Raw genomic sequence first — 15,046 nt, forward strand, 5'->3', positions numbered from 1 at the left:
TGGCAACATCGCCGACTGCCGTCACCTGGTATTCTTTTATTTACTTTATGTACTAATTTCTATTATTTTTTAATTTTTCTTTTTCCGAGTAACTTTTATGGCCTGTGAGACTAGTATGATCAGTATTTTGTAAGTTATTTCTTTTTCAATACTACACAATAAGGGCGTAAACACTGTTGCCATTGTTTTGTTTACAAAAAATATTTGCACAAACAAACGATATGATATGTTGTTTATTACTATTTTTCTATATTTTATATACACGTATACAGTCACAGGGAATGTTTCTAGAAGTTCTGCAGCCTGTGGAAGTCTTTGAAACATGGTGTCATGCACAGTGGTGTTTTACATTCTTCACACATAAAACGAGTGTCTCTGCGTTGTTGTGAGCGTTTTCTTGTATGTGCACAGACGTAACACCTCTTTTGAGCCTTCTTCTTGAAAGCAGTAGCAGGCAGTTTTACCAGGAAGTGATCACCATGCTTCAAACGAGAAGGAAGTTGTTGAAAATTTGGTGGGCAGTCTATTGCAGGTGTACTTGAATACTATTTGTCTGATGACAGACAAACAGAATTTGCCATATGGTGGTTTGTTTCTGGTCCTCATCTTATACATATTATAAGCATTCAGCATAGAAATGTCCAGAAGATGGAAAAAGAGTTTTATGTACCACTTATAACTCTTGCGAACACAATCAGCAAACCCAATCTGCATGTCACATTTGTCCACTGAACGCATATTGAGGGTGTAGTCCATCACAGTTGCAGGATTTAGAATGGGTTCATTGCTTTCTCTATGCTGCCTGCCAGTGTCTGCCATTTCATTAGGGAGAACTAATGACAACAGTGTGACATCTCATTTGTCATGCCACCTAAATGCCATGATGTCATTGGCAGCAAACGCCTGCACCTCACCTCTACGAGTGTCAGCGTCAAACCTGGGCATATGTTTCCGATTTTCACGCACTGTGCCCCACACATCTGTCATGTTCACTCGCAAAAAAATCACTGAGTGTGGGGCTTGTGTACCAGTTATCTGTATATAATATATGCCCCTTACCAAGATATGGTTCCATCATTGTTCTAACAACATCACCAGAGATGCCCAATAACTTCCTGGTATTTTGCAATGTATAACTTTCAGTGTACACAATAATATCCAATACCAGACCACTGCAAAAATCACAAAGCACAAACAACTTTATACCAAAGCATTTCCTCTTGCTTGGTATGTACTGCTTGAAAGAGAGTCTTCCTTTGAACAGAATCAAAGACTCGTCAATTACAAGCTTCCTGAAGGGATAAAAGTACATATTGAATTTCTCTTTCAGATACACAAACACATACCTAATCTTATATAACCTGTCGTTTCTGTCAGGCCTGGTTTTGTCTGAGAAGTGAAGCATACGTAACATTAGCACAAATCGATTCACTGGCATTATATCACTGAAACCTGGGGTTGCAATCAGGCGGTCTGTTGACCAGTATGATTTCACACTGTGGTTATATACATGTGGCATAAGCATTATTGTGGCAAAGAAAAGATACATCTCAGCCACAGTTGTCTCCTTCCACTGGTGTAGACGTGATTTTGGTGAAAGTATTGTGTTCGCCATGGCGTACTCGTAGTATGTGTTGCTTTCCACGACAATACTTTCATTCAGGAGTTCGTCAAAGAATAACTCAAAACATTCCAGTTCACTGGCATTGTTCCCAAGTGTACAGGATGGCTGCATTCCACTTTGGCTGTCATCAAACTGGTGGGGATTTGGAACAAAATTGACAGCTTCCTGCCAATCCCAGGTGCAGTCTGCTGGTGGGTACTGGACAATGACAGGTGGTTGTGGTTGTGGAGGTTGTGGTTGTGGAGGTTGTGGTTGTGGAGGTTGTAGTTGTGGAGGCTGGTGTGGTGGGTGGGTGGGGGATGGTGGCCTTTGTTGTAGATCAGCTGAGGCAGCGGCGTGGGTGGCAACGTGGGTGGCAGCATGACCCACTGCTGGTGCCTCACGGCCGGTACCACCACTACCATGCACATTTTCCATCCCAATTGCAACACTATCATCGTCATTTTCACTGTCTGTTCCTGTTGTACAGCCACGGGATGTACTCCGAGATGTACTCCTTCCCCTTGGAATAGCATATGGCACACTACCAGAGCGCATATATTGTCGTATATACTGACACTTCACTGGGGAATATTGCACTTCACTATCACTACTGGAACTAGTTTCAAGAGCTTGTAGTTCATATTCACTATCACTATCATCACAAATGCTCACATCTGAGTCTGGGATTTGGGAAAATAGGAGTTTCCTCTTTGATTCTGGCACAACTGAATGTGAACAAGACGGCCCAGCACCAGAGGTGGAAGGCTGAGGGTCGTCTGGGTTTTCCTTACTATTACCGATATTATGGTCATTAGTTCCGGTCAAAACCTCACCAAAACCTTGAAACTCATCTTCACTGGCACTTCCATCTGTATTAGAACTGTCACTGGGGAACAAAAGTGTCCCAATTCGCCGAGGAGTGAGGAACTTCTTACCGCGAGGCATGGTGGACATTGTTTACAAAGATGGTGTTCCCACAATGCACCACTGGGTCCCAGATTGTTTTCCTACTGTGCACACCCACCACACAGACCCATTCTCTCACATCTAGGCCTACCAGCCTTTTCCCGTGAGATTTGACGGCGCTAGAATTTATGCATACTAGTACGTCAAAAACCCCTGCGTGTAAGCCGTACTAGTACGGCAGAAACCCTGAAAGGGTTAATTAACCCTTTGAAGGTCCAGAACCCCAATCTGAAAATTCCCCACAGGGTTCAAGAATATAAATTCTTTATTTTTTTTATTATGAAATGGTAGAGAATCTTTTTCTGAAGGTAATAAAAGAAAAAAAAAATGAAATCTGATCAAAAATTGACGAAATTATACTCTCATGAATTCTGCTGTGCTAGCGATATTTATACATTGGCGATTTTGCCCACTTTGAGTCCTATTTTCGGCCAATTACATTGCTCCATTAGACCAAATTCTTAGCTATTTTGCTAGTATGTGTTCCATTTTATCTACTGAGCACAAGAAATTGCCCAATCAACTATTTCAACTACCCAATAAAGTGATCGGAAATTGGTAATTTGGCCAATTTCACACAAAATTCAAAATACATACAGTGGAACTTCAAAAGTCGAACTTAATCCATTCCAGGAGCTAGTTCTAAATTCGAAAAGTCTGAAATTCAAAGCAATATTTCCCATAAGAAATAATGGAAATACAATTAATCCATTCCAGATTATTATTATTATAATCAAGGGGGAAGCGCTAAACCCGGAGGATTATACAGCGCCTGGGGGGGAATATGTGGAAGGCATTCAGGCTTAATTCGGGGAACTGGAGCACAGATCCAATTCCCTAAATCAAGAGCCCCTCACTAACAAATCCATTCCAGAAACCCAAAAATATTTGCACAAAAAATACATTTTACAGAGATTAATTACAGTTTTACATACAACAAATACTATAGTTTTTAATTATGTATAGTAATATAAAATAACATTTTTATTTACCTTTATTGAAGATTGGTGATGGCATCTGGAGGATAGGGAGGAGGAGAGAGGGAGTTGGGGTTAGTGTTTGGAAGGAGAATCCCCCTCCATGAGGACTTCAGGTAAAGCCCTCTTTGGGGTTACTTCCCTCCTCTGTCTTTTAATGCCACTAGGACCAGCTTGAGAGTCACTGGACCCCTGTCTCACAAAATAACTGTCCACAGTCCTCTGTTTCTGGCGCCTCTTTAACATTTCCCTAAAATGGGACATGGTTCTGTCACTGAACTTGTTGCAAAGATGGCTTGTTTCAGCTTGCTCAGGGTGGTACTTCTTCACAAACATTTGGACATCATTCCACCTGGCACAAATCTCCTTAAGCTTTGAAGAAGGCACCTCATCCACTCCCTATATTAACACCATTCGCAACATCAGCTTCCTTGATTTGTTCTTTGACAGGATAGAACTGATGGTCGACTTGTTTTCCCATACATCCTGGCAAGCTCAACAAGTCTCACACCACTCTCATACTACTGTATTATTTCCTTCTTCACATCTATGGTGTTTCTCACTTTCTTTACCACAGGGGTACCACTAGAAAATTTCTTTGGGCCCATGGCAGCTTATTCCACTAGCACTAAACACAACGAAATAATCGTAAAATGCATGAATGAGAGCGCAGGTTAGTGTTCACTCAAGCATAAACAAAGCTAGACTGCTCATGGCGCCTGCGCGGGGATGCAGAGAGCGGGCGGCAGACAGGTCCCATACCCGGCGGTCCGAAAATAGGGGCGCGTTCGATAGTAGGGATACAGTTTGTCCGAAAAAATGGTCCTATTTTCGAAACGTTCAATATGTGATACGTTCGATTTTTGAGGTTCCACTGTATTCCAATTTCAATATAGGGTCCAGAATAAATGATGCTAGCATTCCTGGCACTAAAATAACATTTCCTCTGTTTATTTGTTACATTTCCAGGCTTAACAGATGAATTTCATTTTGATTTTTTATTCACAAAGTATTTTTATTCACACCAAAAAATAGAGGATTTACTTTTATACAATATTGTAATAATTGTATAAATAATATCAGCGCATTCGTGAACGTATATTGGACCCACCAGCTGATGTGTACTGGATATGTGACATCATCTGTTCACTCTTTAACATTAGCAAAAATCAAACATTTCCACTACCTTGAGCTCACTTTCAAGCTAATTTCAATACTAAAACCAATCAAAATCATCTCTATTTCTGTAATATATCATCCATTCTATCAAATGAGACCAAGAAACTGTGAATACAACTGTAAAAACCATATGAAAATACGCTGCAAAGTTGTTGTTTCAGTCCAAAAACACGGTCGTAGTTTTTTCTCATTACGCACTGCGTGCTACAGGATTTGTTTTATGTGGTGCATTTATTTACTTACTTATTATTATTTGGATATGATACATAGTTGTACAAAAGAAATACAGTGGTTGAGTGTACATGCCAAAAGTCCCTTGTAAGCAGAGCATTGTGAGCAGGCTTAAAATTAACTTAAGATTAATTAAGCAATGATATATTCAGTGGTAAAAATTACAGTAAACAAATTACAATATGAAGTACAAATGAGTATTTCAAATAAGAGGCTTTATAGTTGTACAAATCTGTAGCACCTTTGGTGAGTTACTGAGCAATCAAGAGAATGGAATATTCTATTAGGTAATGTAATTACAAAAAAACATAGTTTGATAGGGTCACAGGTTATACATTTATGAGATAGTTAATCAGTACAGTATTTATTTAGTTGTGGGTGATTAAGTTGTTTTTAAGAAGAGTCTTGAATTGATAAACAGACAGTGTTTCTTTTTATATTCACAGGTAATGAATTCCAGATTTTTGGGCCTATGTGCATTGTGTTTTTACAGTGTGAGATGGACACAAGGAACATCAAAGAGTGATCTGTGCCTTGTGTTGTAGTCATGTGTTCTGTTGAGGTTGGTAAGAAGTTTGAGGGGAGGGTTTATATCCGAGTTAAGTGTTCTATGTATGTAGTAGGTGCAATAATAAGTATGGATGTTTCGTATGATGAGTAAGTTTACAGTTTTGAATATTGGTGGAGTATGCTGCCTGTAGTGAGAATTTATCATCATTCTGACTGCAGCCTTTTGTTGGGTAATTAATGGTCTGAGATGGTTTATTGTTGTTGAGCCCCATGCACAGATTCCATAGGTGAGATAGGGGTAAATGAGTGAGTGATATAGGGCCAGGAGGGTTGACTGTGGAACATAGTACCGTATCTTCGATAGTATGCCTACGGTCTTGGAGATTTTCTTGGAAATGTGTTGTATGTGTGTTTGAAATTTGAGTCTATTATCAAGGTGGATTCCTAAGAATTTTCCCTCTGTGAGCTTTGTGATAGGTGATCCGTTTATCATTATGTTAAGAGGGACATCTGTGGTTCTGTTTCCAAACTGTATGAAGTAGGTTTTGTCAATATTGAGAGTAGGTTTGTTAATCATCATCCAGGTAGATATTTTCTGTAATTCGGTATCTACAGTATTGGCTAGCATGACTGGGTTTGGGTGAGAGAAGATGTATGTAGTGTCATCTGCAAATAGTGTGGGCTTGAGTAGTTGTGATGCATTTGGTAGGTCGTTTATGTAAATGAGAAAGAGAAGAGGGCCAAGGACACTTCCCTGTGGGACACCAACTGTAATTGGCTGTGTGAAAGAGTTTGCTCCATTTGTGTATACATATTGGCTTCTGTTGCTAAGGTACGACTTTAGGCAGTTGAGGGAGTGCCCTCTTATACCATAGTGAGATACCTGGAGATACCTGGAGAGAGTTCCGGGGGTCAACGCCCCCGCGGCCCGGTCTGTGACCAGGCCTCCTTAGGTCAGTGTCCCAGGATGCGACCCATGCGACCCACACCAGTCGACTAACACCCAGGTACCCATTTTACTGATGGGGAACATAGACAACAGGTTGAAAGAAACACGTCCAATGTTTCTACTCTGGCTGGGAATCGAACCCAGGCCCTCACCGTGTGAAGCGAGAGCGTTAACCACCAGGCCACCAGAGCCCTCCACCAGGCCACCAATTTTATGTGCAGCAAATCATGGTCAACTGTATCAAAAGCTTTACGTAAATCAATGAAGATCCCCAATGGGACTACTTTTTTCTCGAGTGCAGTGCATACTTACCACATAGATGCATTCTCTCATATCAAGGTCCAAATTTACCGCTCATATCTCATGTGAGTGAGCTGAGCTCATGGTGTAGAACTACGGCTTGGACCCAGGCTTCAAAGCCGTAAAACTACAGGATGGACTCTCAGAAGGTTAAATAATATGTCAATAAAACATTAATTTTCTTTTTATTCTTTTTAGTAATTATTACAGGAAAAGGGGTTACTAGCCCATTGTTTCCGGCATTTTAGTTGACTTTTACAACACGCATGGCTTACGGAGGAAAGATTCTTATTCCACTTCCCCATGGATATAAAAGTAATAAGAAGAAGAACTATTAAGATAAAATCAAAGAAAATTCAGATGAGTGTGTATAAATAAACACATACATGTATGTGTAGTGTGACCTAAGTGTAAGTAGAAGTAGCAAGACGTACCTGTAATCTTGCATATTTATGAGACAGACAAAAGACACCAGCAATCCTACCATCATGTAATTACAGGCTTTTGTTTTACACTCACTTGGCAGGATGGTAGTACCTCCCTGGGTGGTTGCTGTCTACCAACCTACTAAGGGCAATGTGTGGTGTGAATATTATGCAGAAAATTCGAAGTGTGGAAATTAGGAGAAGGTGTGGAGTTAATAAAAGTATTAGTCAGTGGGCTGAAGAGGGGTTGTTGAGGTGGTTTGGTCATTTAGAGAGAATGGATCAAAGTAGAATGACATGGAGAGCGTATAAATCTGTAGGGGAAGGAAAGGGGGGCTAGGGGTCGTCCTCGAAAAGGTTGGAGGGAGGGGCAAAAGAAGGTTTTGCGGGCGAGGGGCTTGGACTTCCAGCAAGCGTGCATGAGTGTGTTAGATAGGAGTGAATGGGGACGAATGGTATTTGGGACCTGGCAAGCTGTTGGAGTGTGAGCAGGGTAATATTTAGTGAAGGGATTCAGGGAAACCGGTTATTTTCATATAGCCGGACTTGAGTCCTGGAAATGGGAAGTACAATGCCTGCACTTTAAAGGAGGGGTTTGGGATATTGGCAGTTTGGAGGGATGTGTTGTGTATCTTTATACGTATATGCTTCTAAACTGTTGTATTCTGAGCACCTCTGCAAAAACAGTGATTATGTGTGAGTGAGGTGAAAGTGTTGAATGATGATTGAAGTATTTTCTTTTTTGGGGTTTTCTTTCTTTTTTGGGTCACCCTGCCTCAGTGTGAGACAGCCGACTTGTTGGAAAAAAAAAAATAATTTTCCTATTTCTGTATTGTAAATAAAATTGAAGTGTAGGTAGGAACTATGGAGACAGTGAGTTAGGTGGTGTGATATTTAAAGTGTATGTAGGAACTACAAAAGCACTGAGTTAGGTGGTGTGATGATATTTAAAACTGGAAACATTACTGCTTTAGAGACTTTCTGTAAAGAATAAAAAACTGCAAGGTACATACTTTTCATGGAGATAATGAACTAAATAACTTTGATTAAAAAATGAGTAAAGTGAAAAACTGCCACTTGCCATAGCTTTAGCACATTGGCCACTGGATGATCAGATAATGGTAACTGCTGTGGACGTTTTGGTCCCCAGTACTGCAAGTGTGTTTTTGCAGACAGCCAAGACTTGGCTCGGTGAACCTGCTCCAGTAATTCTCGAGTAGTGGGCTGCTTGGAGGAACACACTATTTCTACATTGTATGGTGGCAAATTCTTCACTAAACAAGCCTGTAACTGTGTAGCATCATTGCCTTCATTATCACTGCAATCACTATCTACTGACCAGTCCTGAAATAATGTTGACTCAAGTTAATATATGGAAAAGTATTCATTACTGTAGAAGAACTTATATTAACACTATATGGTTAAATAATGATCTCAGTCTAGGTACTTTTGTACCAATGCAATATTTATTGAAGCCTGAAGTTCCCCCATCCTAAAACAATTTACCATAAATTTCTTCTATCACTAAAATTATGTATTGTATTTAATCTATTTAGCCATCAGTTAAATTATTAGATGGCTGAAGGATGTCCTAAGTGCAAGGGACAAACAATTTTGTGGTCATGATTTTAAAGGGAGAGTTACTTCCTTTTCCTGTAGGGAAATTGTCATGTATCTATTATATTAAGCACACACGTCTTTCGATTTACAGTACAGTGGACCCCCGCATAACGATGGCATCGCATAGCGATTTTTCCGCATAACGATTACTTTTATCGCAAAATTTTTGCCGCGCATACCGATTAAAAACCCGCATACCGATTTTCGTCCGAGACGCGTCCAATGTGCCCTCACATGTGCCGGCCGTCCCATTGTTTACCAGCCAGCCTCCGCGGTAACATCCAAGCATACACTCGGAATATTTCGTATTATTACAGTGTTTTCGGTGCTGTTTCTGGAAAATAAGTGACCATGGGCCCCAAGAAAGCTTCTAGTGCCAACCCTGTGGTAAAAAGGGTGAGAATTAGTATGGAAATTAAGAAAGATTTTGAAGGGTTTGGGGCTAACCCTGAGAAGCCTATGCCAGTTGTGGAATCCATTGTGCCTACTTCAAAGATTAAGGAAATGTGTGCAGAGTGGGTTGAACTGCAAACCTTTATAGATGAAAATCACCCTGACACAGCTGTTGCAAGCCGTGCTTGTGACTATTTCAATGACAATGTTATGGCCCATTTTAGGAAAGTCTTGAAGGAACGGGAGGTACAGAGCTCTATGGACAGATTTGTTGTGCGACAGAGGTCCAGTGACTCTCAAGCTGGTCCTAGTGGCATTAAAAGAAGAAGGGAAGTAACCCCAGAAAAGGACTTGCTACCTCAAGTCCTAATGGAAGGGGATTCCCCTTCTAAACAGTAAGAAGATAATGCTCTCCCCTCCTCCCATCCCATCAATCATCACCAGATCTTCAATAAAAGTAAGTGTCATGTAATTGTGCATGCCTTTTTCAGTTTGTGTGTATTAAAATTAACATTTCATGTGGTAAAAAAAATTTTTTTTCATACTTTTGGGCGTCTTGCACGGATTAATTTTATTTCCATTATTTCTTATGGGGAAAATTCATTCGCATAACGATTATTTCGCATAACGATGAGCCCTCTTGCACGGATTAAAATCGTTAACCGGGGGTCCACTGTATATCAGTACTCAGGCTGCTGCAACATTTTTACTCAAAACTTCATGCTTGCCTGCTTTTTAATATGCTGCTAAAAGTTCTTCCCTAAAATCATAATTCACCACATTTTGCTCTCCCTTCTGCCCCTCCAAAAAATTATATGCTGGAACTTACAGAGAGAGGTTCCTCTGGTCCAAGGACATACTTGGTTTCACCATTTCTAAGGTACACTGCCCAGTCAATCTGCTCCTGCAATTCATCTTCAGTGTTCTCAGGAGAAGCTGCAACCTTCTGGATCTCTTGCAATGGGACTTGTGTAGGGCTGTTACTCAAATGTAACAAGAGAGACAGCAAGGACCATTCTACATCAGTCTGTAACAATTAACCGGGCATGAAAATTTGTATGAGTTGTTAACACACTACCCTTCATGAAGTTCACTTACCTGCTTCAACCATTAGCTTTACCTAAGTATTAAAAACATTAACCTATAAGCGATACATAAATATTATACACTGTAACATAACTGACCAGACAAGATTAAGCATCACCATTACCTACAAAAAAAAAAATACATAAATACTATATTAAAAATATCTTTGAGCAGGTTCAAATAAGCAACTCAGTACATAATTATTTAAATACTACAAAAAAAAACTATCTCAATACTACAAAAAAACTATCTCTAATACATGAGGGCTCTACTTATACAGTATGTTAGGCTCCAGGCTACTACTGCATACAAAAGCTCCAGGCTACTGCTGTAGCCTGGATCTTTTTTAAGCATTTTTCACTTTCAAATGCATATAAAAGCCTGATAACATGTTTCCACTAAGTGAGCAATAGAGCTAGGCCTAAAAAATGTATATACAGTGGACCCCCGCATAACGATTACCTCCGAATGCGACCAATTATGTAAGTGTATTTATGTAAGTGCGTTTGTACGTGTATGTTTGGGGGTCTGAAATGGACTAATCTACTTCACAATATTCCTTATGGGAATAAATTCGGTCAGTACTGGCACCTGAACATACTTATGGAGTGAAAAAATATCGTTAACCAGGGGTCCACTGTAGAGTACACACATTACTTACCCTAAAATATTTTTGTCCTTAGCTTACAGTGAGTGGTGAATATATTTATTGTAGGAAGTCTGAATAAATGAAGACTAGGTATAATTGAAAACTACTTTATTAGTGAAGCACTGTAAAGTGGGGCTCACCTGTATATACAATAAATAAATTACAGGTAATTAAGTATTAGTCTGTCTTACTTGAAAATGATCTTGGAAGAGAGGAGAGGCAAGAAAATTTGATGTGAGAGAAGTCAGTTGTTGAGCTCGATGGTGCTGGCCATGAATGGTGAACTTCAGAGCAAGACCTTCAACTGAACGACGTACAGCATGACTGTTTACGGCCAGGCAGTGGTGATATAACAGGTTAGACAAGACAAACTGCTCACTTCGGACAAAGTTCTCTTCACCTTCCTGAAAGACATTATTTATATCAAAGTATAATTATTATAATTTTCAATGATTAATAGAACTAATCAGTCTGATTCAAGCCTAGATGAATAAATAAATTAACAATGTCAAAAAAATACTAGGTTAAAGTTCCTCTATAGAAAGGCACAGATAAAGTGAACAAGATTTTGTCTTGTTCTTATTCATTGTGATGTAGATTACTCCTGCCTATCATGGTATTCTGTTCTAGCAAAAACTGCATAATTAACTACAAATTATCCAAAAGAAAATGGTGAGATTTACCATGTATGCCAGGATAAACTATGAAAATCTAAATTACTAAAAAAATAAACAGTGATAGCTGAAACTAAGATACAACATTTTTTTCCTAAAAAGGTTAGAAGCCAATATCAATATTGTACTAAGGGAATTAAAATTTTGTAGTACCCTCTGAAGGCGGCTAGGCATCAAACACTTTTTTTTATACAGTAATAAATCTAGAACAGATTACCTGCTCATGTCACGGCTTATTATCACACTTGTCAGTGATAATGGGCTAGTGGAATAAAAAATAAAGACACAGTGACAACTTTAATTTGTAAAAAGAAAAATACTTGGCACTGTTACAAATGACTAAAAAAAAACATACAGTGGACCCCCGCCTTACGATGGCATCGCGTTACGTTAAATCAGCCATGCGATACATTTTAACGCAAAAATTTTGCCTCGCCTCACGCAATTCGCCTGGGACACATCCCACGCGTGGCCTCAGCTGCCCCGTGCGTGCCAGTGTTTACAAGCTAGCCAGTGCAGTCGCATCCATGCATACATTCGGTACATTTCACATTATCACAGTGTTTTTAGTGATTGTAGCTGCAAAGTAAGTCACCATGGGCCCCAAGAAAGATTCTAGCGCCAACCCTACGGGAAAAAGGGTGAAAATTACTATGGAAATGAAGAAAGAGATAATTGCTAAGTATGAAAGTGGAGTGCGTGTCTCGGAGCTGGCCAGGTTGTATACCAAACCCCAATCAACCAATGCTACTATCATGGGCAACAAAACGGCAATCAAGGAAGCTGTTCTTGCAAAAGTGCAAGTTTGTGTTCAAAACAGATATCGCAAGTGATAGATGATGTTGAGAGACTGTTATTGGTGTGGATAAGCGAAAAACAGATAGGAGATGGAATCTCTCAAGCGATCATATGTGAAAAGGCTAGGAAGTTGCAAGAGGATTTAATTATAAAAATGCCTGCAACTAGTGGTGATTTGAGTGAATTTAAGGCCAGCAAAGACTGGCTTGAGAGATTTAAGAATCGTAGTGGCATACATAGTGTGATAAGGCATGGTGAGGCTGCCAGTTCGGACCAAAAAGCGGCTGAAAAATATGTGAAGGAATTCAAGGATTACATAGACAGTGAAGAATTGCAACCTGAACAAGTGTTTAATTGCGACGAAACAGGCCTGTTTTGGAAGAAAATGCCAAGCAGGGCCTACATTACTCAGGAGGAAAAGGCACTCCCAGGACACAAGCCTATGAAAGACAGGCTTACTCTTCTGATGTGTGCTAATGCTAGTGGTGATTGCAAAGTGAAACCTTTATTGGTGTATCACTCTGAAACTCCCAGAGCATTCAGGGAAAACAATGTCGTCAAGGCTAATTTGTGTGTGATGCGGAGGGCAAACAGTAAGGCATGGGTCACCAGGGACCTTTTCTGTGACTGGTTACACTATGCATTTGCCCCCACTGTGAAAAATTACCTAATGGAAAAGAAATTGGACCTTAAGTGCCTCCTGGTATTATACAATGCTCCTGATCATCCTTCAAGCTTGGCAGAGCGACTTTCTAGGGACATGAGCTTCATTAAGGTCAAGTTTTTGCCTCCTAATACCACTCCTCTCCTGCAGCCCATGGACCAGCAGGTCATTTCAAACTTCAAAAAGCTCTACACAAAAGCTATGTTTCAAAAGTATGTACTTTGAAGTGACCTCAGACACTCAATTGACTCTAAAGAGAGTTTTGGAAAGATCACTTTAGCATCCTCAGTTGTGTAAACCTTATAGGTAAGGCTTGGGAGGGAGTGACTAAGAGGATCTTGAACTCTGCTTGGAAGAAACTGTGGCCACAATGTGTAGAAGAAAGGGATTTTGAAGTGTTTGGGGCTAACCCTCAGGAGCCTATGCCAGTTGTGGAATCTACTGTGGCATTGGGAAAGTCCAAGGGGTTGGAAGTTAGTGGGGAGAATGTGGAAGAGTTGGAGGAGGACAATAAAGAACTAACCACTGAAGAGCTGCAGGATCATCTTCAACAGCAAGAGGCCAGACCTGAGGAAACTGCTTCAGAGGAGGGGAGAGAGAAATTAAGGAAGTTGCCTACTTCAAAGATTAAGGAAATGTGTGCAAAGTGGGTTGAACTGCAAACCTTTGCAGATGAAAATCACCCTGACACAGCTACTGCAAGCCGTGCTGGTGACTATTACAATGACACTGTTATGGCCCATTTTAGGAAAGTCTTAAAGGAACGGGAGGTACAGACCTCTATGGACAGATTTGTGCGAAAGAGGTCCAGTGACTCTCAAGTTGGTCCTAGTGGCATTAAAAGAAGAAGGGAAGTAACCCAGGAAAAGGACTTGATACCTCAAGTCCTAATGGAAGGGGATTCCCCTTCTAAACAATAACAACTTCCACACTCTCCTCTCCTCCCATCCCATCAATCATCACCAGATCTTCAATAAAGGTAAGTGTCATGTATTCTATTCTTAGTAGAGTAGTAATTGTGCATGTCTTCTTTAGTTTTTGTGTATTAAAATTAATATTTCATGTGGTAAAAATTTTTTATTTTCATACTCTGGGGTGCCTTGCACGGATTAATTTGATTTCTATTACTTCTTATGGGGAAAATTAATTCGCCTTACGATAATTTTGACTTATGATGAGCTCTCAGGAACGGATTAATATCATAAGGCGGGGATCCACTGTATTTGCTAGCTTAAAAATAAATTAATTCACTGCTCACTTACTGTACACACACAGTACTCTCCATACAGCCTCTTCTCACTTAACAATGGAGTTCCATTCCTAAGACATTGTCAGTAAACAAATTCGTTGCTAAGCAAGGAACATACTACAGGTCGGACATCACTAATCCAGCACTCAGTTATCTGGTTCCACCAGTAATCCAGCATTAATTTCGGCCAATATAATCTCGAATTTCATCGCTGTACCGACTCGAATTTCATCGCTGTACCGACTCGAATTTCATCGCTGTACCGACTCGAATTTCATCGCTGTACCGACTCGAATTTCATCGCTGTACCGACTCGAATTTCATCGCTGTACCGACTCGAATTTCATCGCTGTACCGACTCGAATTTCATCGTTGTACCGACTCGAATTTCATCGTTGTACCGACTCGAATTTCATCGTTGTACCGACTCGAATTTCATCGTTGTACCGACTCGAATTTCATCGTTGTACCGACTCGAATTTCATCGTTGTACCGACTCGAATTTCATCGTTGTACCGACTCGAATTTCATCGTTGTACCGACTCGAATTTCATCGTTGTACCGACTCGAATTTCATCGTTGTACCGACTCGAATTTCATCGTTGTACCGACTCGAATTTCATCATTGTACCGACTCGAATTTCATCGTTGTACCGACTCGAATTTCATCGTTGTACCGACTCGAATTTCATCGTTGTACCGACTCGAATTTCATCGTTGTACCGACTCAAATTTCATCATTTTACAGACTCAAATTTCATCATTATACC

General features: G+C 40.1%; 1 protein-coding gene across 4 annotated transcripts in view; it reads right to left on the reverse strand.

The window, feature by feature from the left end:
• Grip128 (gamma-tubulin complex component 5) overlaps positions 1-15,046 on the reverse strand; it is a 203,977-nt gene that overhangs the window by 170,977 nt on the left and 17,954 nt on the right. For 3 of the 4 annotated variants that reach the window (XM_070081180.1, XM_070081159.1, XM_070081172.1), the window contains 3 exons: positions 11,083-11,295; positions 9,986-10,183; positions 8,225-8,487 (listed from right to left, as the gene is read on the reverse strand). In XM_070081180.1, the coding sequence (XP_069937281.1) occupies positions 8,225-8,487; positions 9,986-10,183; positions 11,083-11,295 (674 nt within the window). Of the gene's footprint in view, positions 1-8,220; positions 8,488-9,985; positions 10,184-11,082; positions 11,296-15,046 lie in introns of all 4 variants that reach the window. The other variant, XM_070081166.1, reaches the window with a different exon arrangement.

The sequence above is a fragment of the Cherax quadricarinatus genome, chromosome 6 (genome assembly GCF_038502225.1).
Source record: "Cherax quadricarinatus isolate ZL_2023a chromosome 6, ASM3850222v1, whole genome shotgun sequence".
NCBI lineage: Eukaryota > Metazoa > Arthropoda > Malacostraca > Decapoda > Parastacidae > Cherax > Cherax quadricarinatus.